Raw genomic sequence first — 26523 nt, 5'->3', positions numbered from 1 at the left:
TCACAATAGGTCAAATTTTAGGGTAAAAGAAGTTACACGACCTATGGTTTATAAATTTTGTGATTTCACAGGAATAATAACTTTTACCTCTCCGCTATTGTGTGATGCCTTATTTGCAGCTTATGATTCTTCGGCGTAATATTAGAGGAGTAACATGAAGGGTGTCACATTTGAACTGTTGACCTTACGGTGTACTTGTGTTTACCCCTGTTTTTTTTTGTTTTTTTTTTGGGGGGGGGGGTCGCATTTTATTTGTCTGGTTTTATGGAATTGTTTGTCCTTTTGTTAAGGTGTTGTCGGTTTTATCTGACTTTTGTTATTGATTGTTAACAGACAATAAAAAAATAGTATTATTACATTCAAAATATTTACATATTTAATATTTTTAATTTAATTTTTGTAATAAGTAAATCAGAAGTTGTGCTTATTGTCCTATAAGTCTTTAAACGTATTTGGTATAATATTTAATTAAGTAATGTACACATAAGTACAATTAACTGTCGGGAATTTTTAAAGGTTTTCCTATTTTAAAAGAGATTTAACGGGTATTCAATTTCATTGAATTGGCTTTTTAATTATATATATGTATTGACAATATATTTTGTCAAGGAAGTATAATTATGGCATCCAATCAAAATTATGTAACTATTTGAATAAGAAAATTAGACTGTGAAATAATAGTTAAAAGAAGATTATTAACCAAAGCAAAGGGAAGGTAAGTTTTCTTTCTGCCAGATCAACGGTTAAAAAAAAACAACATAAAATGACATCTACAGGCGGTGTTCATCAATAATAGACTACAATACAAACAATATGTCGAGACCCAAATCGACCCAATTGATAAATAGTAAGGGACGATCCTTGGTCCCTTCTAAATTCCCAAAATGACAAAATATTAAGATATATTATTATACGACCATTTTCGAAGTTAAAGGGGGGAGGGGGATTTCCAGACTTCCCACTTAAAAGTTGCTTTTTTATATTTTCACCTCAATCATCTTGGGTTTATTTTTATTTATTTTTTTTTAACTTTCCAGTGTTTAGCTTGAACATATCTGAGTTTTTAGACAATACTAAAGTATTTGTTCATGCAATATGTTACTGCCCCCTGATGTAAATATAAAAGTTGTGGACTTGAAAAGATATTGACAAATTTGCCTTGGAACAAGTCATGCACACATGGACATTTCTTACGATGTTGGAAGGATTGTTCAATGAGTAGTTGGTAAACTCTATTCCCAAAGCATTTGAGTAAACGTCCTAAATTTGATACGATGATGTTGCTATTCATTAATCAAACTTTAAAAAACAAAAACATAAATTAAGAACCATTTGATAATTTTTTGCCGTAATACTCTCAAAAGGATCCCTATGAAAACTATCCACAGAAAATAGATTTACCAGTATAAAATCAGTTAGTTAGGCTGAATTAATGCGACTATAATTTACCAACTGTATATACCGTATATAAAATTGAGAATAGATATTGTTACCCAGAAATTCTTAGTTAAGATTTTGAAATTGTCACTATACTACAGTATAGTAAATTATTAGACAACTCAAGCTACTTCTGATTCTGTTGGTTAGTTCGAACTATTTGTCTGCTTCGAAAAAAGAAAAGGCAAATATTTCTCTTGTTATCCCAACAAAAGATAAATGGAATCGTTATCTACTGCAGACATATATATGTAAAGAGAAGATTATTTACTCTCTTTTCAGAAGTAGCACGATGTATATTTCAGATATTGTCGTAGTCCTGTCTTTGATAGGTAAGTTAGCTGCCAAACATAAAAACGATTATACCATTTGTTCTTTATACCTTTAATAGTGTTTTATTCGATACTAAGTAGTTATGTATAAAAAAAAAGATTTCCAATACATATTTGATTTCTCAATTTAGAGGGATAAACACTACAAGAAAACAAAAGAGAGAGTTAGAAATGTTTAAATTTTTGTAGCGCATTTTGATTGAATGTTTATTACGGCTATGTTCAATACATTTTGGGTAATGAATAAGCGAATTAAACCATTTCAAAGCAATTTATTTCAATTGTTTTTAAAGGACATCCTCTGTTTAAAACTAACACTGAACAAATGTTCATCTTGTAGAATTATCTAACGCACACTATGCAGAAGTAGAAGCTCCATGGAAAATACAACGACATGAAGCACATTCGTTTCTCACAGCTCCAACTAGAAACAAAAGAAGTGATTCTAGATGCAATACAGACGAGCCTTATTGTGAAGCTGAAGCAAACAAAGCCAATTGCATGGTAAACACTTAAAAAAAAAAAATACTTGATATAATGAAACAAAATTAAGAAATGATAATATCAAATAGAAACAAAAATATATCTTTCTCGACGTACTTAATGGCGGTAGAAAAAGTAGAAATGGTGACACGTTGATGAGACGCAAACCTCACAGACATTTGACAAATATCCCTAAATCTATTTCACACCACAGCTCCTTTTCTTTTTTAGGATTGGTTCTCCTTAGAGCTGTGTGTGTCATGAACTGTTCTAAGGGTGTCTAACTCTATATATGTCACCGTACAGCCATCAACAATTAGCAAAACATATGCAGTATAGTAAGGTACTAAATGTTCCAGAATAACAAAATGAGAAGCGACTCAATCGAGAAGAGCGAAGACATTTACCATAACAAACTTACTAAAAAAAAATACGGACAGAAACAAATATCAACAGCAATGGATCAACATTCACATCAAATAAACAGGCACATTAATCTAAGTATCAAACCTTTATGTTTGTGCATGATACGTTCAAACCAATATTGCAAACTTCTGTTTACTTATACTCTCAATGATAAAATATGGCTAAAACTGCAAAAAATCTGTTAATATTTCACTAACTTCGTATAAGAATGACATTTTCCCCCCAATTCGGAACAAATCTATGTGACGTATACAATTTTCTGACGTCAGACACGCAAATCAATGAATGTGTTTGTAGATAGATGTTTTTGTGTTTTGTTAAACTGTTCCTTTTTAAATTGTTATACGATGATGACTGATGTACCCATATTTTGACTATTTTATTTATTGTGTCTATTTAGTTAACGCATCAATGTAAATATAACGGAATTTGATGAGACTGTCATCAAAGTGAGAGGGTTAGCGCTATAAAACCAGGTTTAATCCACACTTTTCTACATTTGAAAATGCATGTACCAAGTCAGAAATATGACTTCTTGTCCATTCGTTTCTGATGCGTTTTGTTATTTGATTTTGCCATGTGATTATGGACTTTCCGAATCGATTTTCCTCTAAGTTCAGTATTTTTGTGATTTTACTTTCTACTATGAACTTTGAGTACAGATACAAATGAATTAGAACTGGGTAACGATGCCCTCCGATGCAAAAGCTGGTAATTCAAACATTTGCAATTTTCGTTTAAAATTGTCTGAAGTGGTAGATAAACAGCTGTTGTGATAATGAAATTGTTTTAGTCTTACAAATTATCAAGACTTTTCTAGTATTAATTTTGCACTTTCCCAACTTTTCGCTTAATACTTAGTCTAGTATATATACCAAAAACAATTCATTTCAGATGCATAACGAGCAGAGTCGGGAGCATTTTTGTGGTCAGGGTCATACATGTACTGCAACACAAGCTTGTTACCTAGCTACACCATGTCCAGTACATTACACATTAGGCTGTACAGGTAAATTAAGAATTCATAAGATTAAGTTTAAAAAATTATATTTTATAAGACACATGTTTCTCGTTTCTCGTTTTTTTTTTAAAAGATTAAACTGTTGGTTTTCCCGTTTGAATGGTTTTACAGTAGAAATTTGTGGGGCCCGCAATAGCTTGCTTTTCGGTGTGAGCCAAGGCCCGTGTTGAAGACCCTTCTTTGACCTATTATAGTTTACTTTAACGAATTGTGACTTGGATGAAAAGGTTGTCTATTGGCACTTATACCACATTTTCTTATATATATATAAAGTAAAGAAATAATTTGAATAAAGTTAAAGCTAACTATATTTTCTGTATATCATACAAAGAAAAATAACCCAAAGTGCAAACAATACATTATTAGCTAATGTTTCTGTTCGTGGTGTGATAAGTTTGCATTGCATAGCAATTTTGTATCATCAGATGACCAGTGCCTATCATTTCCATGCCATAACGGAGCCACGTGCCAAGACACAAGTACCAGCTATAACTGTCAATGTGTTCCAGGCTGGGATCCAGCAACTGATTGTTCTACAGGTAAGGTTTTCTGTTGTGTCGTAGTTCTCCTCTTATATTTGATGTGTTTTCCTGAGTTTTAGTTTGTAACCCGGATTTGTTTTTTTCTCAATCGATTTATTAATTTCGAACAGCGGTATACTACTATTTTTTATGGAAATATTCTTTATAAAGCACAAAGGTGTCAGTATTCACCTCAAAAACTTACAAAACCTTTGAATAGACTTATTAAGAAGGGATATAATTATGATACTGTTGTCAAGTCATTAAAGATTGCATATTTTGGCGTTAATATTGAGTCACTGATAAGGTCTTTGCATCGGAACTAAAGACATTTATTCTAAAAACAGTTGTTGGCATGACACGGGTTATGTTCTTCTCATATATGTTATGATGGTATGATACTAAACCCCTAACGGGAAGGATTGTGCCTGATGTTAATATGATGAAATCATAATCTTTCAGTCAGTTTAATTGATGTCTGGAGCTGGCATGTCAGTTAACTGCTAGTAGTCTGTTGTTATTTATGTATTATTGTCATTTTGTTTATTTTCTTTGGTTACATCTTCTGACATCAGACTCGGACTTCTCTTGAACTGAATTTTAATGTGCGTATTGTTATGCGTTTACTTTTCTACATTGGTTAGAGGTATAGGGGGAGGGTTGAGATCTCACAAACATGTTTAACCCCGCCGCATTTTTGCGCCTGTCCCAAGTCAGGAGCCTCTGGCCTTTGTTAGTCTTGTATTATTTTAATTTTAGTTTCTTGTGTACAATTTGGAAATTAGTATGGCGTTCATTATCACTGGACTAGTATATATTTGTTTAGGGGCCAGCTGAAGGACGCCTCCGGGTGCGGGAATTTCTCGCTACATTGAAGACCTGTTGGTGACCCTCTGCTGTTGTTTTTTATTTGGTCGGGTTGTTGTCTCTTTGACACATTCCCCATTTCCATTCTCAATGTTACTGTTGCCTTTATTTCTTTAACTAGATCTTTGAAAATTGATTTTATTAGTATTACTTTTGATTTCATTAATAGTGCATCAAAATCAAACTAAACATCATTTTAAATATACATCGTACATCCAGGGCTCTAAAATCTGTCGATACATGTATCTTGCTAGTGCACAAGGACATGTTTTTCTAGGACTGTAAATGACGTCTTTACACTAAATCCATTGAATGTTTAGTATTTACTGATTGCTATCTTAGAGGCATGATATTTTCATTAGTTATTATCGGCTTTGAACTAGCTGTCAGTAACTGTGTGCCCTCCCAGATTTGAACGTATTGTCTTTTTTACATTTTGGGATGTATAAATAACCTGCCATGTCATAACTGTGGTCTTTTTGCTGTTACACTACAATCCAAGGTTAAACGGATGGTTTGGCGCCATCAAACTAGTTTAACCTTGCCAATTTTGTATGTGCTTGTTCCTAGTCGGGAGCCTACTTTTCATGATTGTCGTCTGTTGCTATATGTGATATATTTTTTCTTTGTTTTTTTACAAAGGATAGCTCTCTTTATACAAATAAATCACTAAGGTGTTGTGTTCCAAGCTACGACTATGCTACTGGTACTGACTGAGCTCAAAGTATTTTTTTAACAAATAACTAGCTGAAACGTTCTGTTCTAAACGGGGACGTAGTCAAGGCCTGATTATATACAAATAATATTTCTCTACAAACAATTCAAAGGAGCGTTTTAATCAAGGCAGGGATTCGGTGAATTCAAATAGTTTACAGTCTGTTTCAAAACTTGATAACAAATCTCTTTTTATTTGGCTAATGGGAAATGAAGATAAAAACATTTTGATAATAATTTGTCAGTTATTAGAGGTTTTAAATATAAACAGAAATACAATATTAAATTAGATTTCTCTATATAAAATTATGTATGATCAAATATGCATTTACATAAGTTATTTCTTTTACATTTGATAAATTATTAGTATTTACTACGAGGTGTGCTGTCCAATAAAGGGACCAGAATAACAGACTATTGGTCATATTGTATTATATATGTTTATTATTTACAAATTGCCTATTTCATTTTCTTTAATATTATATCAATCAACCAAATCAAAATCAATCATATTATGTACTTTGTTTAACCTATTTTGAATTTACTCTACATTATGTTTGAAAATTATATTATAATTATTCTGCTCATTCTGGGCGCCGTGATTGGCAAATAAAATATTTGTTGTTGTTGTTGTGATCTAGCGATTACTAGTAAATCACCTTAACATAGATACTAGGATTAAACATTTTTACGCCAGACACGCGTTTCATCAACAAAAGTCTCAACAGTGACGCTAGAGTCAAACAAGTTCAAAAGGCCAAATAAAGTACGAGTATGCTAAAAGTATCGTTTTGTACTACTAATTTTGGCATTTTCGAAAATATTTAAATGCTGAGACGCGTCTAAAAGTCTAAAAAAATATGTTTTATTTACACACAATGTACTTTGTTTTATTGTTTTATAGATTTTAACGAATGCCAGGTTGTTCCCTGTTTAAATGGAGGGTCGTGTAACAATCTATTCAATGATTTTACGTGTGACTGTACCGGCAGATACGAAGGAAGTGTTTGTGAAACAGGTAAGTTCATCAATAAACAAATCCTCATTTCCCATAAAGAGGAATATTGACGTTAGTCGGGTACATATGTATAGGTATAATTGTTTGAAAACATACATTTTAACAAGTAAGTTTGGAAACTGAATATATTTGAACACTTTTAAAAATCAATGAATGTAATGAATGAATAGATGCCTCTATATTCCGCATAAATCACAAAAAGAAATTATCTGGTTCTTTGAATAATAAGTAAGCTTTTGATCTTTCCTAGTATATGTGATATCATCTAAACCAGAAATAAAACAATTAATAAAATGTGCTCATGGGATGTGAAATATTTTTTTTATATTATTAAATGCGTTTGAGACATTTTTTAAGCTGTCTTTTTCAGACTGCAGACCTGGTCCTGCAGACATCGTATTTGTAGTTGATACATCCGACAGCTTGAAAAATGGTCTAAACAAAAGCATCGACTTTATCAATCAATTTATCAACAAAGTTCCTATTGGAAGAAATGATTTCCAAATTGGTGCTATAGCCTATAACTTTAATTCCACAGTACTATTTGATCTCGATAGTTACACATCGGCTTCTGATATGAGTGCTGTTTTTAAGACTATCAAGGGAGAGGAAGCTGCAACATACACAGCTAAGGCCTTACAACAAGCTCGTGAGGTAAACTGGAGATTTCCAAAAAAATAGTGTTACAAATTGTTTTCTTATTGTATGGTGTGAATTCTATAAAAAAAAACACTAGCGAAGTCATCGAATTTTATACTGTTTATATATTTAATGAGATTATATTGCTGAAAGTGTAATTAGTTATCAAAGGTACCAGGCTTATAATTTATATGAGATGATTTCAGCTTTCCAATTCTGAACTTTCCATTTCTAAGTAGCAACATTCCAGCAGCACCTGCATACCGGGTATATATCTCCCAATTGATACGATATTCCCGTGCTTGCATTTCCTATCATGATTTTCTTGATAGAGGGTTACTGCTCACAAGGAAGCTATTAAACCAAGAGTTCCAAATGGTGAAGTTGAAATCATCCCTTCGTAAATTTTACGGACGCCATCACGAGTTGGTTGACCGTTATGTAATAACCGTTTCACAAATGATATCGGATATGTTCCTTACGTCGTAACTACAATCCCCTTCCCTTTCATGAATGTGACCTACCGAATTAGACTATTTACCGGATTTGTAATCACATAAGTAATACGACGGGTGCCACATGTGGAGCAGGATCTGCTTACCCTTCCGGAGCACCTGAGATCACCCCTAGTTTTAGGTGGGGTTCGTGTTGTTTATTCTTTAGTTTTCTATGTTGTGTCATGTGTACTATTGTTTTTCTGTTTGTCTTTGTCACTTTTAGCCATGGCGTTGTCAGTTTGTTTTAGATTTATGAGTTTGACTGTCCCTTTGGTATCTTTCGTCCCTCTTTTATACGCCAGACTCGCGTTTCATCTACATATGACTCATCAGTGACGCTCAGATCAAAAAAGTTATAAAGCCAAATAAGTACAAAGTTGAATAGCATTGAGGACCCAAAATTCGAAAAACGTTATGCCAAATACGACTAAGGTTCAATATACCTGGGATAAGAAAATCGTTAAACGTCACATATCGATATATCATTTATCCAGTTCAACCAGATCTAAATGCATATATAATTTCATATATGGTCTCAAAATACTACCAAATTGTGTTAAAGGTCGATTCATTTATTTTTCTGGATACAAATTTTCGGTGATAGAGAAAAACGTGAATGTTCATAGATATTTGATTTCGTGGTTTTTGCAAAAGTCTGAATACAATCTGTTTAAAAATATGTTATCATTAAACATTTTAATTCGATAGTAACCTGTATCCATAAAATCCACGAAAACTAGTATCCAACGAAAAGTAATGAATCCACAGTATTCCTCCTAGATTGAATAATATTGATTGTCCCTTGGTATATCTTCTATTTATAATTTGACATAGGGTATAGCAAGAAAAGCACTTTTCCATTGCAATCCCTTTCAATGTTCAATTATACAATTTAGAGCATTAATAGCTTTGCTGTCTACAGTTTTTAAAAAATGACTGATATATCCTGTAAAAACCAATGAAAAATTAAACATACTTTTAATTGCATTGATGACTGTTATACCCATATTTTGACTATTTTATTTATTATGTCTGTTTTGTTCACGCATCGTTGTAAATACAACGGAATTTGATGAGACTGTCGTACGAGGTTTAGCGCTATGAAACTAGGTTCGATCCACCATTTTCTACATTTGAAAATGCCTATACCAAGTCAGGAATATGACAGTTGTTGTTTATTCGTTTGATGCGTTTTGTGATTTGATTTGGTTATGTGATAAGGAACTTTCCAATTGATTTTTTTTGCATAGGAGTGTATTGTTCCCTGAAAGTTTGGTAGTAAAAAAAGATGTATACGCCCTCTTATTACAATTCCATATGTTTATTTTTTTTAAGCCAAAATAGAATTTCAACAAGGGTTCTTCATTGAATGTTTTCATTGGATACCAAATGTCCTCAAGTATATAACAATTTACTGTTATGCGTAGCAAATATTTGTTTTGTATTTGTACCTCTTTGTTGAACAAACGTCTTGACCTGGCCGGAATAAGTTGTTAACTGAATTTAAACTAGGTTCTTCTTGCAGATGATAACAAGCTATTCCATGGGATCACGTGGTACAACAAGCTACATTGTCCTGATGCATGACGGTCTGTCAACAGACAGGAACGAGGCTTTCTACGAAGCACAGATAATAAATTCAATGGGTATTCCTATTCTATCAGTCGGAATCGGACAGTCGATTGCATATACAGAGATGTTGACTATTTCAAAAAGTCCGTTTTATACTTTCAGTCCAAATCATCTAGATGATATGTATAACCAGATTCTCAAAGAAACAGTGCATACTGATTGTACAGGTATTCTGATTATATATATTAGAACTTAATTGAATGGATAGGCACAAAACTAATTCTTTTGCAAAAATGTAAGAACAGTGTATATTAGTACTTTTCAATTACGGGAATCTGAAATGTTTTCGTCTATCGCTTCTATGCTACATTTGTATTCAAGTAATTAAAATGGATCTTTTCACACTACATATTTTCTTTAAAACTTTATATTTTATCTATATAACAATACAGACTTCTTTATACTAGTCATATGTCAAAGGGATAATTAACCGAAATGAGACATCAACAAAACAGGCTTAAGATAAAATTTGAAATTACAGCTAAAAACTTTTACTCCTTCGTACTACTGCCATACAGATATATAACTTTAATTTAAAGATTTCCTGTATACCTTTACTTTTCACAGCTTCTATTTTACTCTATAGTTGAACAATCATCATTGCAAACAGCACTGTACATTCACATTTTGATACATTTTGAAACGACATTGCATATGAAGTTGTTTATTTTTTTTTACAGATTGCAACTTGGAGGAAGATACTCAAGTAATTATTCTTCTGGATACTAACGGCAAACAAACGATAGAAAGTTTCAACGATCGTCTAACAGCCACACGTAACATCATAGACAAAATGTTATCGTATAACCCAAGGGCTTATATCGGCATGTATTCATATTCAGACGAACCGGAAGAGGTGTTTTCTTTAACATGGTCAGGTGACAAAGATAAACGTATCGCAGCAGCGCTACAAATCGACCTTGACAATCATTTATCATCAAACCTTAGTCATGCCTTGCAACATTTACGAAAAAGTAACCAGTTCACTTCATTAAGAAAGATGGTGGTAATTGTTTCAAATGGAATGTGGACTGATATGGATGAAATAAAGAATGAAGTTTCGTATTTTGAAGTACATGGCATAGAAGTAAATGGCGTTGTTGCTGGAGAAGACAATGTAATAGAAAACTTTCAGAAAGTATTGAATGATCCTAGTCATGTGTTTTATACAGAAGATGACGACTTCAGAGCATTAGACTCGCTCACTGCAATGACAAAATATTATGTTTGTGTTAACAATATATTCACTATACGACAATAAATGCATTACTTGTTTTATGTTTTCGAAGCGAACAAATATATGTTGTAACTTTATCAATGTATTGTCATGAACTTGAAACAAAATAAAAAAGCAAAATGGAAAGATGTTATTTAACAAACTGTTCTGGAAACAGTAAAACAATTTATATTCATGAGATATACATACAAGAATAAAACATTTCTTTGTACATATCTGGTTAAGAGTAATACATCTTCATATTTTTATATATAAGAAAAATATGACTAATTTAAGTTTCAACTTATCAAATTAAGGCAAAAAGGCAGGTTTTCAATTCAAAAAGTACAAGACTAAAAATATAACACTTTACAAATTTATTGAGTCATCTTGAACACCAAAAACCAAACTTTGAGTGACAAGAATGTATAAGTTTTGGAAAACACGACAAGATAAATTAACACAATGGTTCTAAAAAGAATAGTCAAATCCACCAAAGTCAATAATGCCTAAAAGAGTTAAAACCTTTTACTGCTAAGCTGACGATACCATCAGGGACTATCAGTTCAACATCAGAGGGATATAACAAGTGCTAGTAAATGAAAATAGCACTTAAATTTAGTTTAATACAAAGATCTTATATAAAAACACCTTTACCATCACTTTCACAAAAACTAGTAAATCCTGAAACGTTTACATGTTGCAGCAAAATTAGTATTTTATATTGTTTTAATGTCTTTTTTGTTCATAAAGCTCTATAACCCCTTTGTTTTTTTATATCGGCCTGCGCCCTCCATTATTTATCTTGAGGCGTTCCTGGTGAGGGTAAATTAAGAAAAGCACGTCAGACGCAAGTGTCATTTTCTTTTTATATAGTTCATTTAAACGTTATCTAATTGTAAAGGTCAATTTATTAGGTTTTCCCAATGATTTAAAAGGAGGTCAGTTTTATTGAAATATTCAACAGGAATTTGAGCTTTAATTTTTAATTACGGGGTTTCGTATTGATACACCCATTAAATACTAATTACAAGGAAGAGATGTGTTCATTTATCCAATAAAATCGGTTTAAGAGTGACCTTGGAAAAATATCTTCAATTTTATGAAGGTGAACTATAATTTGAAAAAAATATTGAAAAGAAGAGTATTAGCCGAAATATAAGAAAGTTTTGAATTTATGCAGAAATATACAATATCTGCATAATTACCTTAATTTATGCTACAATTATAGTAAGTCTAATAAATCTATTCAAACGAAGCTTTTGTTCGGAAAAAAGATGAAACAGTCGCGAATTGTACTTTATCGTAAAAACTAAAAAATGCCATGGAGAGTTGTGTTCATTAAGACTGAGCAACACGAACCCTAACGAAAACAGGGGGATGATCACGGTAAAATTATCAAGTTTGAATGATAAGATGTTTCTTTTTCTCAACGGGACATTAACAAAGGTACCACTTCAACAACACCAATTAGATCTAAATAAAATTTCAAGTACTTATCATATATCGTCTTAAGCTGGATTCATCGTGAGTGTTCGAACAGACCTAAGGTCGATTCCGCATTTTATAGGAAATCCAAACACATTCAGAGGGGTCCTGTTTTGAGGAAATTGGTATTTAATTTTATTTATGGGGTCTTGACACCATCCACAAATTCAAGGCGAGGAACAACGAAGTCGTGTATTATTCTATCCAATTAAAAATGTAAATCTTTAATAAAGAATGACCTTAGACGAATGTCCTCAATCTGGTGAATGTGAACTATCATTTGAAAAAAAAAACTGATAAGAAGAGTACCAATCAAAGCAAACAAAAAGGTAAACGTTTTAATTCATTGTTAATTTGTAATAAGTAATTGCTAGATTACATTGACATATCGATACTTTTTATAATAACTTTTCAAACGAAGCTTTTGTTTTGAAAAAAAAGATGAAACAGTCGTAAAATGTACTTTAACGTAAAAACTTTAAAATGCAAGGAAGAGTTGTGTTCATTTAGCCAATAAAATAGTTTTGCCTAATTAAATCAAAAATGTAATAAAAAAACATACCTTCATGTGCTACCTTTTGAGTTAAATGAGGTCGACATTTTGTATATTTTCTCAAAATTCGGATTTGTGGCCGTATTTTCCCCTTTCGAAAGAAAGCAATTACTTTTTTGTTTTAAAAGATAAACACAAATTGTTTTTTGTTAAGTAATTTGTAATTTCTGTATTTTATAAGTATACTAAAAACTTATACATTTTTTTATTCAGAAATAACTCATATTTATCAAATGATCGTGAATTGAGTTTTTTTATCTATATTTATCAACATTAACAAAAACGCACTATTTACAGTTTTATAAAATTTGGTTCACATAATCTCCCTGCAAAATGAAACAAAATGTCGTTTTAAAAAGTAGGGGTCCATGCACTCGTTTTCAAATTAAATCAATTTGAATGATAAAAATCAGTCGAAAAATGCATATTTTCCCGATATTTCACAGTTTGACGTCGCGAAAATAACATTTAACGTTAGCAACGTCATTACCTTCCCTGTAACTGTATCGTATGCCCTTAAAGAGTGACTTAGGAAAAATATCTTGAATTTTGTTAGTGTGAACTTTAATTTAAAAAATATTGAAAAGAAGAGTATTAGCCGAAATATAAGAAAGGCAAGCGTTTGAATGTATGCAGAAATATACAATATGTGCATGATTACCTTAATATATGATACAATTATAATAAGCCTAATTAATTTATTCAAACGAAGCTTTTGTTCGGAAAAAAGATGAAACAGTCGTAGGTTGTACTTGAACGTAAAAACTAAAAATGCATTTTTTAACTTTTAAGAATAGAAGTTATACCGATTTTAAATATGATGAAGGTTAATGTAAACTTGACTTAGTAAATAAGAGCATACAAAAAAGACTACCACTGAATTTTTTTTCATCATTTCATGAGTTCAGACTTATTATTCTTGGTATCTTCCTTGCCCCGTTTACACACGAAATTAACGTTGTTGGTGTATGTGTATGATTGGAAATGTCAGCATTTTCTTTATTTATTTAAGGAATGACTGTAATATTTTTTCTGTCTATGAAGAAATAACATAAAAAATTCGGTGCACACTGAATAATGCGCGTAGCGGGTTATTTAACAGTTTGCACCACATTTTTTATGTTATGTCGAATAGACAGAAAAAATATTACAGTCATTTCTTATAATTTAATTCTAAATTCCATTTTACACTGTAGAAAACTATGAAAAAACGTTGATGACGTCACGGTCACATGACTTAATTATGTCTATGGGCTCATAACAAAATAACGTCAGTCAATCAGAAGACGCGTTACATCCAAAATTAAATTATTAAATGATATTTTCAACATGTAAATAACAAAAGGTAATACGGAAGGACATATATAAGTTGATTTTTATAATGACAGAAGTGAACACGTTTACTTACTTATGTACTTAGTTTGTAGGATAATATCTTTTCATAAGTGACCTAATTTAAAAAAATAATTGCATTGCTATCCATTGTATCCATCAACATTCAAGAGAAGCGGAAAAGACAACAATAGGATGTTCTAGCTCAAAAGTCGAAGACAAAGTTACAACGACTAAACCTTAAACCCCAGTCTATAAAATACAATGTAAAAAACTGAAGACTGAGTAACACGAACCCCAACGAAAACAGGTGAATGATCACGGTAAAATTATCAAGTTTGATTGATAAGTTGTTTGTTTTTCCCTAAAAGGGGCATTAACGCACGAACCACTTCTACAACATCTATCAGATCTATTTAAATTTCAAGTACTTATAGTATTTCGTCAAAATCTGGATTCATCGTGAGTTTTCGGACAGACCTAAGGTAGATTCCGCATTTAATAGGAAATCCAAACACGTTCAAAGGGGGTCCGTTTTGAGGAAATTGGTATTTAATTTTATTTATTGAATTTTAACACCAATAAGTCATACAATGAGAGTAACAAGGAAGTCTTGTATCTTTAAGCCAATCAAAAAATGTAAATTTTAATAAAGATTGATCTTAGTAGAATTATCACAATTTTGTTACCGTGAACTATTATTTATTAACATATTGAAAAGAAGAGAATAAATCAAAGAAATAAAAGTAGGATTTTAATTTATATAGACAATAACTACTCAGTGTCTTTAAATATCAAATGTATTTGTACGAGTCTAGGAAACAAGGTGTATGTGAGCTTTTAGCGAGCTATTACACCTGTTTCGAGCCGAGTACAAATACAGCTGATATTTAAAGACACTAAACAGTTATTGTCTTTATCCTGCAATTAATTCTGTATATTATTTGTGTTTTGAAAGACACAAAAACACATATTTTGCATCTATTTTCGGTTTGAAATCCTTTGAGGCCCGTGTAGTAATACGATTCAGTAATCACACATTCAGCTGAAGACGGGTTCGCAAAAAAAGAATCTCGAATGGTCAACCATTATACATCGCTAAAAGTGATTAATTATCTATTTTAACATAACAACTAATTTCAACAGTAAAAACAAATAACAAAACATTGTCCAGTTTGAAACAGGAGTGTACGAGTTGTCCTACGCTTCAGACTCGACATTCATTAAACATGCATGCTGAAATTGACATGGTTGTTTTTGTTACACAATCATACACATTCAAGTTTTGAAATCGATAGTTGTCATCGAAGAAAAGACTGCTGTTCATGTGTTTATATTATCAGAAAATTGGTGTGATTCTTATTGCTCTAAAGAAATGTTTGAAAACATACAGAACGTATAAAACTAATCGTTAATTCGCAATTGATACGTCATTGGAATGCGATTGCAATACACATACAATACTCGGTCTGGCAGTGGGTGGAGCTTTTAAGCGATATCTGTATAGTATACAGATACAGAATAGCGATATCTGTAGGGCTGTATCTGTATAGTAGAACACCCAATTGCAGGATAAAAAGGAATATAAACTAATTGATCGATAGCCTTAATACATCGATACATTAAATTATGTTTTCTGATTTTTAAAATATTTTCAAAGCTATTTTTGATCGTCGAATATTGAAAAAATATAACTACATTTAAAACTATAAAATACATAAAAAAAAAGCTTAACTGAGACCACGAACGATATTTTGTGTTTCGACGGCATACCTATTCTTTTTATTGCGTCAAATTCACACCCTATCTTGATATAGTTGATATAATTTGAACATGCGTGTGCTTTACATACGTTAACGCCATATGATTTGGCAGAGTGTATGCTTCTCTTAAAAAGTGGAAAGATAATGTACATTATAAATCATTACATTAATCATAGGTTCTTCTTTGGAGTTTTTCTTCTTTATCAATATTTAAAAAATGAATTCAGAAAAAAAACCGAGTTTATTTTTTAAGTGGCATTCTTACTTTTAAGATCACTGTGATATTTGAGATACCACCGCTTACGTTCAAAGACCATCATGAGTTGGTTGACGTTAGTATTTATATATATGTCCCAGGTGACATCGAATATTACCCCAATTTCATGAACACCATACCGATTGTGACATCTTCAAAAGAGAATCGGCACCGACTTTGTCCTTATAATGATCAATATAACGTGTGCCCATGTGATTCAAGGTTTTTCCCTGTTATTTTCGTTATGAGTTGTCAGGTCTTCTTCGAATTATGAGTTTTGAACCTTCCGCTTCTCTTTGTTTTCATTAAAATGAGGATATATAAACGAAACAATCAAAATCACAAATAGTCAAAATCTCTGTCTTAAAGAGTGATAATGAAAGTAAGCTGAAAGTACTAACCTTCAACAATTAAACCATGCTGTTCGTCCTAAAAGAAAGAAAGCAGAAGGTTTTTTTTTTTAATATTGAAACGCTTTACATTGGTCAATAGACGTCAAATATATATTTCATAAATTAAGTCAACCTCCCGATAACGGACAAAAATTATGAATGGCATCAGAAAGGTTTGTTTGACGTAGTTAGAAATGTTTCCTTTATATTCCCTTACATTTATTCATGCTAATCCAATAAAACGAAAACTATTATCCATTTCAGTTCCACTGATTTGAAAGAAAAGATTTCGTCTTTTTGCAGCTAAGAAATGTATATTTCACACTTCATAGTTATTTCTATTTTGATAGGTAAGGACAGTTTTAAAATACAACTACTATAACACAAGTTTATCAATACATAGTCTACTATGAAAATGAAAAGAACAGATTTTATATTACACAATATTTATTACATATCCAATTCTACAATACAAAGAAATAATTTTAAAATTTCATGTTTATTTATTTAATCAAAAATGATTCCGACGAAGATTACTATCATACAATAAAGTCATTACTTATCAGAAGATCTAAGAGTATGTTTAAATTTAAATATTTATTAAAGATTCGCACATTTATACTTTGGAATTGTTGATAACTTCAGCTTAGATATGCCAAATTCATATAAGTGTTAATAATAATTTTCAAATAAAGGCAACAGTAGTATACCGCTGTTCCGCGAAATTCATAAATAGATTGCGAAAAAAATAAATCCGGGTTAAAAACTAAAAGGGAGGAAAACGCATCAAATATAAGAGGACAACTACGACACAACAGAAATACAACATTAAAACGTACTATAATATAACAATGGCCATACTCCTTACTTGGTACAGGACATTTTAAGAAAATAATGGTGGGTTTTAACGTACGTTTAACAATAATACTAAGCATGATTACCTTGTAGAATTATCTAATGCACATTATGCGAAAGTACAAGCTCAATGGAAAATTCAACGACATGAAGCACACTCGTTCCTTAAAGCTCCAACTAGAAACAAAAGAAGTGATCCCAACTGCAATACAGGCGAGATTTATTGTGAAGCAAACGTAGACAGTTGTAGGGTAAAAACTTTTTAAACGTTTGACTAAATGCATATTTTTAAAAGTAGATTAATAATAGAATAACAAATTAAGATAATTACAATTATTTTGACCTTCCGGTCCAACTTTATGTTGATTGGTGTGATTTTGCAAAAACCTTTTTTTATGGCAACTTTTCACAAAAAAAATGATATTTAAGTCGTTTTAAACAATATTATCTGAAATGATACGTTACATTATGTATTTTTCGCAACATCTATTTAAGACAGACAGCTGGATATCATAAACATACTATGTATACACAAGCCAGAGTCTGAGCTTGATTTGCTATATGATATAAAAACTAAACTGACGGAAAAAGGTCATTTATTCAAAATCATAAAATTCAAAAAATACATTTTGCAAATAAAACATTTGACATAAAAGTTCATATTTAATATGAAATAATAATACATAATTAATACGAAATTACATCAACTAATATCATGTCAATTGAATAAATGACAAAGAATAGCAAAGGTGGGGAGAAAAATCTGCCCCATAAATAAACATATATACATATCTACTTCAAAAGATAACATTAAGGGCGGTATGTGGGTGGGAATTTTGAACAAATTGTTTGATAAAAATCACAAGTTAACACATCAAATGCTGATGATAAAAGGAAGTGACCACAATACACTTACACGTGAACTCGTACTGACCCGCAAGATCATTGACCAATAAGAAAGATGCATTGGTCATAAGTGAAATTTCTCTGCACGTGAAAACATGTTATCTAATTTCAACAATTTATCGTTTAATTAAGTAGGACACTCTGACCCTTTGACCAGACTAGAGACATCATACATTTACAGTATTAATAGCTCACTCTTTTATTTAAGTCGGTTAGTAATAACCAATTAAAACAGAATTATCTTCTCTGCTGTCTGAAATTATTTTGTTCCGATTAATTTCCAATTAGCAAATAAAATTGGTTTTAAGACAGACAGCTGGATATTACAAACATACTATGTATACACAAGCCAGAGTATGAGCTTGATTTGCTAATTGATATAAAAACTAAACTGACGGAAAAAGGTCATTTATTCAAAATCATAAAATGCAAAAAATACATTTTGCAAATAAAACATTTGACAAAAAAGTTCATAATTAATATAAAATAATAATACATAATTAATACGAAATTACATCAACTAATATCATGTCAATTGAATAAATGACAAAGAATAGCAAAGGTGGGGAGAAAAATCTGCCACAAATCCACTCTTAGGCTGAAAGAGTGGATCTGAAATCCACTCTAAGGCTGAAAGAGCGGATCCCCACCCGAGGACTCTGGCGACGTGAATACAATTATATATGACTTGAAAAAAAAATACATTCACATACATGTACACCAAACACATATCACTTTATTATGTAAAACGTTTCCACATTTAGCAGAAATATTAAAAGTTCATATTATCATATACTAAGATATTACTGGTAAAAATGATTAACGGTGTAAATCTTATTCCGGCCAGTGAAAATTCAAACAAAACTAAAGTTCATTTTTACGAAGCCCTGGATCATTCCTAAATACGAAGTTTTATATCTAGCTATTTCTGTAAGGGATCATGAGCAAAGGATTCTCATACTACACTTGACATTTTTCAATCGAAAATGTATAAATATAAAAAAGAAGATGGTATGATTGCCAATAAGACAGTTCACCGCAAGAGACCAAAAATGACACGGAAATTAACGACTATAGGTCATCGCACGGCCTTCAACAATGAGCAAAGCCCATATTGCATAGTCAGCTATAAAAGGCCCCAAAATGACCATGTAAAACAATTCAAACGAAAAACTTAAATATAACACATAAACAAACGACAACCACTGAACTACAGGCTCCTAACTTGGGACAGGGTGAATTCCATAGGGTAAAAGCTTTTAAATTGAAATTAGTAAAATATGTATTTAGTGTAAACCTTATTTAACTCTCAGTTAATTTTGTTGTGATCCGAATTGATATGAGACTATAGAAATAATTTTCGTAACTCATGATACGGTAAAAAGAAATGTTTTAGTCACAATTTTTAATATACATCTTTTTAGAAATTTAATGACTGGTGAACATCACCATTCAATATTAATAGTAATAATTTATATCGATAATATCACTATAAAAAGGGGGGAAGACACCAAACTTACTTTAAACTTACATAAAATAAATTCATTTCTTCCTCGCATGCTACAGAACTTATTTTAACAAACTGTTATTCCAATGCAATACATTTAAAAGGTTTATATTGTATGGTAGTAAATAAAGTTGTTAAATGAAAAATATAATATTCCAGCTTTAGGTGATGTTTCATATATTTTTTGTACCGTAATGGCGATAAAAGTTAAAAGATGTAAGTTTTAACCGAGTAAATATTTATAGCTTTTGACACGTACTATAAACATTTAACCAAAAGAAAAATCCAATTTAGTTAATAACCAGTTAAGTTAAATTAATATAAAAACTTTGGTTTGTGATGGATTTACCTCTAAAGACCATAGCCTTTAGACAACATTGGTATAAACCATCAAGTCTTTTTATATATATAATTTGAATAATTAATATGAATTAGATAGGCAACATTAAAAACCATAACATGATTTACGAACTATTCATGTACATACAGGAAGTTAAACCGAGCCATGAAATTAAAAAATAATTTTAAGGTAGCCTATCGAATGATCCCATTGACACCCCAACAATATGTAAAGACAGCATCGGCAGGAGGGAGGCAATAAAGACACAAATCGTATGAAATAAAGATCACAAACGTTTTGGCAGCCAATGCTGACCCAAAACAAGACAGTTGTAATTATAAGAAATACAAAGATCATAAAACGTTTTGGCAGGCAATGCTGACCCAAAACAAGACAGTTGTTATTATATGAAATGAAATTATAAAACGTTTTGGCAGGCAATGCTGATCCAAAACAAGACAGTTGTAATTATAAGAAATAAAGATAATAAAACGTTTTAGCAGGCAATGCTGACCCAAAACAAGACAGTTGTAATTATAAGAAATAAAGATAATAAAACGTTTTAGCAGGCAATGCTGGCCCAAAACAAGACAGTTGTAATTATAAGAAATAAAAATCATAAAATGTTTTGGCAAGCAATGCTGACCCAAAACAAGACAGTTGTAATTATAAGAAATAAAAATCATAAAACGTTTTGGCAGGCAATGCTGACCCAAAACAAGACAGTTGTAATGGTATGAAATAAAGATCATAATGTTTTGTCAGGTAATACTGACTCGCAACAGCTGAAGTATAAAGTTCTGATACTAAATTTATTCTTTTTAGCTGTAAAATTCCATAAACGTATTTGACTTCAATCCTTGAATCACGGATACTAATAGGACCATTCCATCCATGAACTGCGGCAGAAGTCTTTGTTTTATTTTCCTTCCTCTAAAACTAAGTGCTGTAATTAAGTAACGAGAGTCCTGGACAATTAACGACATAGTCAACAAGAAATGGTGGTATAACAATAGGTGCTTTGAGCTTTCATTGTAACTAGGGTCCAGTTGTGTATCAAAATGCTGATCGAAGTCGTATTTTGTAAATTTGTATTTATAAAACAGTAAAATTAGGCTTTGGTTAGTCAATGTTGATACGACTCGCACTTCTGGATAAAAATTCTAATCTAAATTAGGTATGTGTCATTAATGTCAGTGAAACAGCAACCCATCAATATTCGTATGTTTGTATTATCGGACTTATGGCATACCGCTGACAAATGAAAGTATATGTAAGTTGTTGATATCACGCTTTATTGCACATGTCCTTCAATGGGGAAAGTTCTTTCGTAGGTGAATACCATTCTTAGCTTCCGTCAAAAAGTCGTTCATAGTTAAGGCATGAAATAAACAAAAAAAAAAGAATATAAAATAATGAATGAAATTAAATTCTCATTAAAAAACAAACTTGGTCTTACTCAAGGACCACAAACATAACGAATGTTAAGGAATAATATGCGATAATTAAATTATCATAGTTTCTCTTCTTTAATAACAACCATTAAACAGAAAAGATGTTTTTATCATATATTAAATGAAGAGTATTGACTTTAAAAAATCATCAGTATATACATGTATATATATATATGTCTTGTTCAATGTTATTTTTATTAATAAACCTAGTATATAGAAAAAAGCAAACGACCTTACAGTGCATAAGTATCGGCATAAAAATTATCAATTACGTTCATCGCATCCCAAACTATATCATGTACATGAATTATACTAGTAAAGATAAATAAAATAATACATAAAAAAAAACAAGTATTACAAACTGACAAACATGTAAATCTGGCTACATGTCTAAAAAAACTGGAAATTTGGTTGTAGCTAAAGAATTGATTACAAAATTAATTTATTCCAAACCAATCACCATGACGAAATAATAATTAAAAGTAGTTTAGCATGAGTTTCATGACGAAGCATAAAACAATACAGAGATCATAGACCAAGCTACTACGACCTCTGCAAAAATATAACATGCGTTTCATGACGAAGCATAAAACAAAACCAACTACATATTAACTTTACAAAAGCAAATACACAGAGGTCATAGACCAAGCTACTACGACCTCTGAAAGGGTAACATGAAGTTTCATGACGAAGCATAAAACAACACAGAGATCATAGACCAAGCTACTACGACCTCTGAAAAACCAAAGCAGCATGAGGTTCATGACGAAGCATAAAACAATACCCACTACATACTACAATATTTGCAAAAGTAAATACACAGAGGTCATAGACCAAGCTACCACAACCTCTGAGAAAATAATACACAGAGGACATAAGTACAAGCAACCACGCCCTCTGCGAAAATTTAAATATCGTCCACATTACCCAAACAGGCAAAGACAGGTAAATTGGTTCGTAATAAATAAGCATTGGGTTGCGATATAGGTAAGAGACATATCCTTTTTATACCGATTACATAAAGCAAACAAGGTACACTTGCATAAATTAAAATACTAACAATTATAGCGATTAAGCTAACTTGCAAAATTATAATAAGCTCAAACCAAACTGCCGTGACGAGATTTACGAAAGTAGCACGAGTTTCGTGACATAGCATAAAACAATGAACTCCGCATAAAACGTAATTGAAAAAGCACATACACAGAGGTCATACGTACAAGCAGTCAAGTTCACTGCACCAATTGAAATATTGTCAACCTTACCCAAACAAGTAAGGCAAATGGGTTTGTAACACAATAGCTTAGCCTTAAAACTTAAACTGTCTTTCTCTTTCATATAAGAGTACTTAAAATGTATGGAACCGTTAATAACATCGTATAAATTATAAGTGTATAACTTTGCATTCTATCATGTATGGTATTATTATCGTTATGCAATAATCCAATTTTTAATTGTAGTTAAATCTAAACGAATCATGTATCTTACAAATACATAAGGCGATATACGTTCTGCAAACATAATGATGCTGTAAAGGATTCAGTAACTTGTAAAATTACAGCATCAGGTTAATCATCAGATAAATGATAAATAATTACATTTTGATCGCAAACGCACAGTGTCGCCACCCACATGAAAATCAATTTGACGCACTATCTCTTTGACAAAGAAATGAATTTGACCAACTACTCATGTTTGGCATAAATCTAAATCGTGAGTTCTATCCGAATGGAAGAATGGTTAAAAAAAATTGTTCAAAATGTAAGCATAGAATAGCTTAAAAATAAAAGTATAGTTCGATTTTACCTGAAATAGCTAAAATGAAATCACTCCAGTCCAAAATTATCCATAAAACAAAAAACAAAATCACATATAATTTTGAACAAATTGTTTGATAAGAATCACAAGTAAGCACATCAAATGCTGATGATAAAAGGAAGTGACCACAATACACTTACACGTGAACTCGTACTGATCCGCAAGATCATTGACCAATAAGAAAGATGCATTGGTCATAAGTGAAATTTCTCTGCACGTGAAAACATGTTATCTAATTTCAACAATTTATCGTTTAATTAAGTAGGACACTCTGACCCTTTGACCAGACTAGAGACATCATACATTTACAGTATTAATAGCTCACTCTTTTATTTAAGTCGGTTAGTAATAACCAATTAAAACAGAATTATCTTCTCTGCTGTCTTAAATTATTTTGTTCCGATTAATTTCCAATTAGCAAATAAAATTGGTTATTTCATTAACATGATTTGTACTTCTGACGAAAAATCTGCTTCAACAAAATTATGATGAGGAACTAAAAGTCAAGAACCCTAAATTTTGTGTATACCATAACGCATAAGGTGACCGATACGATGTGTCTGTATCTCAACTCACGAACAAAATGTTAAAAGTGGTCTTTGATACACTAGTATAGTCGTTTATCTTAACACATTCCGATTTTGTCTTTATTTGTTTGTATGGCAGGTTAATCAAGCATATTCGGAGACGCTTACTTTGTCGAGGCACCAGCTCTAGCTCCTATTTGAAATCCATCAGTGTTTATTTCTTACGTTGATTTGTATTTTCAGATTTGAAAATCGGAAAAAGTAATGTTGATTCTTATAATATCCTATGACGTACAAATAGATACCCAAGATATATATTTCGTCTTATCTAATGGAATTTGTTTTATTCTAGAATGATATTCTTCTAAGTGAGAATACGATTAAGATTTGAAAAATAAAGATTTTATTATTTTCAATATAGCATGAAATCTAAATGTGTTCCTGTTTTGAAAGCAAACAATCAATGCATAACCAGTCACTTTATAGTAGCAGAATTTATCATATCATTGTCCCATAAGACACGAACTCTTACGCATGATGAACTATGATATATTTGACTTTGTTTGATAACAGATAGTATATAATGTCATGAAATTCGCTATTAAACCATTCTCAACATTATTTTCATTCAAATTAAGTTAATTTAAAGATTGAAAGAGCCGCAGTACTGATTGAAAATTGTTTCTTTACTCGCACATTACTGCCATTTAAAGTATAGCTTGTGACGGATGGGTTAACTAAAAGTCTGGACAGGCAGTAAAACAACGTCTGGTTCGTTTGATCGTATAATCTCAACTCAATAAAGTAACATGATACATAACAATAGAACAACGTTAACAGAAGATATGATGACGTTAACAATGTGAATGGAAACGGCGTTAAAAGTAGTGTTAACGTTTGACGCGTAAGTTAAACTGTTTCTAAATCACCGACATACTCGGGGCCACCAGATGCAATGTACGCATACTTCCCTCTTTATGTCTGTTCTCAATGATTCAATGTCCCTGTCGTCGTTTCCGCGGTCTCGGGTTATGTTTTTTCGTACATCGGACGGCAACTTATTGTATATTATAGGCGTAAGAATGGCTTCAAATGTACTCTCGTTTGTTCCTAACGATTCTAATCCGCGTATGCTACACTCAATTCTGTCGGAAAAGTTTCTCAAACTGTCTGCGTTTGACCTCGGTGCGGGTAAATCAATTAAATTTTGAATATATGCGTTCGTGATTTTGTGGTTCTGACCAAACCTCTCTCTCAGTATTGATACGGCTTGATAGTAATTTGCTCTTGTGAGTGGTAAACCGGCGATACATTGCGCGGCGATTCCCTGAATTTGATTTTGCAAATACGTAAATTTCTGCACGTCTGTTAATGTTTGGTTATCGTGTATTGTTGATTGATACGCATCCCAGAAAGGTTGCCAGTTTAACAAATTGCCATTAAAATATAGTAGATTCAATTTTGGTAGCTTGTGGTAGATGCTAGAATTTGTTGCGCTCATTGACGATCTGTTTTGCATATCATTATTCTGCATGGGATGTGGCGTATTACATGTAGATGTGGAGTTGATAAAAACAAAATCTGCTGCATTTGGATTTAAGTTCTGATTAGAGCTAGTTTCATTTGATTTGTTTTTCTGTTTTGAACTTGATGAATTGCGTACTTTTGTAAAAATTCGTTCTATATCTAAAACATACCGATCTGAGTCTTTTATCTCTGCTTCCATGTTTTCCTCTGCAATCTCCTCTAATATTTCATTATCAAGTTCCGAAAGAATATCCCTCTTCTTCTTCAAAGTTGCACATAGGCTTTCTATTTCGTCGCGTTGTGTTGTTTCTTTCTCTAATTCCTCTTCAATCTTTGAAATTAATCTCCTTGCGGCTCCTCGATGACCCACTCTAATGGCTTTCTTTTTCGTCATTATCCTGGTCACTGCACCAATGTGACGGATGGGTTAACTGAAAGTCTGGACAGGCAGTAAAACAACGTCTGGTTCGTTTGATCGTATACTCTCAACTCAATATAGTAACATGATACATAACAATAGAACAATGTTAACAGAAGATATGATGACGTTAACAATGTGAATGGAAACGGCGTTAAAAGTAGTGTTAACGTTTGACGCGTAAGTTAATCTGTCTCTAAATCACCGACATAGCTCTTTTGCGAAATTTGTACTTTCCTCATCAGTTCTCTTTTTCATGTTGTAATCTTTAAACAATACACAAATAAAACGATTCCTGAGACGCAAGGGACAACTTATTTAATTTCAGATGCACTACGAACAAGCACGGGAGTATTATTGTGGCCTGGGCCATACCTGTACTGCAACACAAACGTGTTAACTTTCTACACCCTGTCCAGCACATATTATATTAGGCTGTTCAGGTAATAATTATGAATTCTATTTTGGGTAAACTGGAGCATTTAAAAAAAAAAAGAAAAAAGAAAAAAAATCCGAAGTGCTTATTTGAGCATTTAACAATTCCTTGGTTTGACCAGATACTGATTCAGATGGGTTCGTCCAAA

The 26523-nt window shown here is 31.8% G+C and overlaps 2 protein-coding genes across 2 annotated transcripts; one reads left to right on the top strand and one right to left on the bottom strand.

Moving 5' to 3' along the window:
• Positions 1-633: 633 nt before the first annotated feature.
• Positions 634-11035, top strand: LOC139521949 (collagen alpha-5(VI) chain-like). The gene is made up of 9 exons (XM_071315767.1): positions 634-715; positions 1720-1769; positions 2110-2273; positions 3573-3687; positions 4125-4238; positions 6706-6819; positions 7190-7473; positions 9481-9754; positions 10268-11035. Exons 2-9 carry the CDS (start codon positions 1730-1732, stop codon positions 10846-10848), a joined length of 1686 nt encoding a protein of 561 aa, XP_071171868.1. The 5' UTR covers positions 634-715; positions 1720-1729; the 3' UTR covers positions 10849-11035.
• Positions 11036-24919: 13884 nt separating this feature from the next.
• Positions 24920-25915, bottom strand: LOC139521467 (uncharacterized). Its single transcript, XM_071314941.1, has one exon. It carries the CDS (start codon positions 25913-25915, stop codon positions 24920-24922), a length of 996 nt encoding a protein of 331 aa, XP_071171042.1.
• Between the last annotated feature and the right edge of the window lie 608 nt (positions 25916-26523).

Source organism: Mytilus edulis, chromosome 4 (assembly GCF_963676685.1).
Source record: "Mytilus edulis chromosome 4, xbMytEdul2.2, whole genome shotgun sequence".
In the NCBI taxonomy this organism is placed as follows: domain Eukaryota; kingdom Metazoa; phylum Mollusca; class Bivalvia; order Mytilida; family Mytilidae; genus Mytilus; species Mytilus edulis.
The sequence above is the reverse complement of the archived record's forward strand: the minus strand, read 5'-3'. Positions and strand labels throughout refer to the sequence as shown.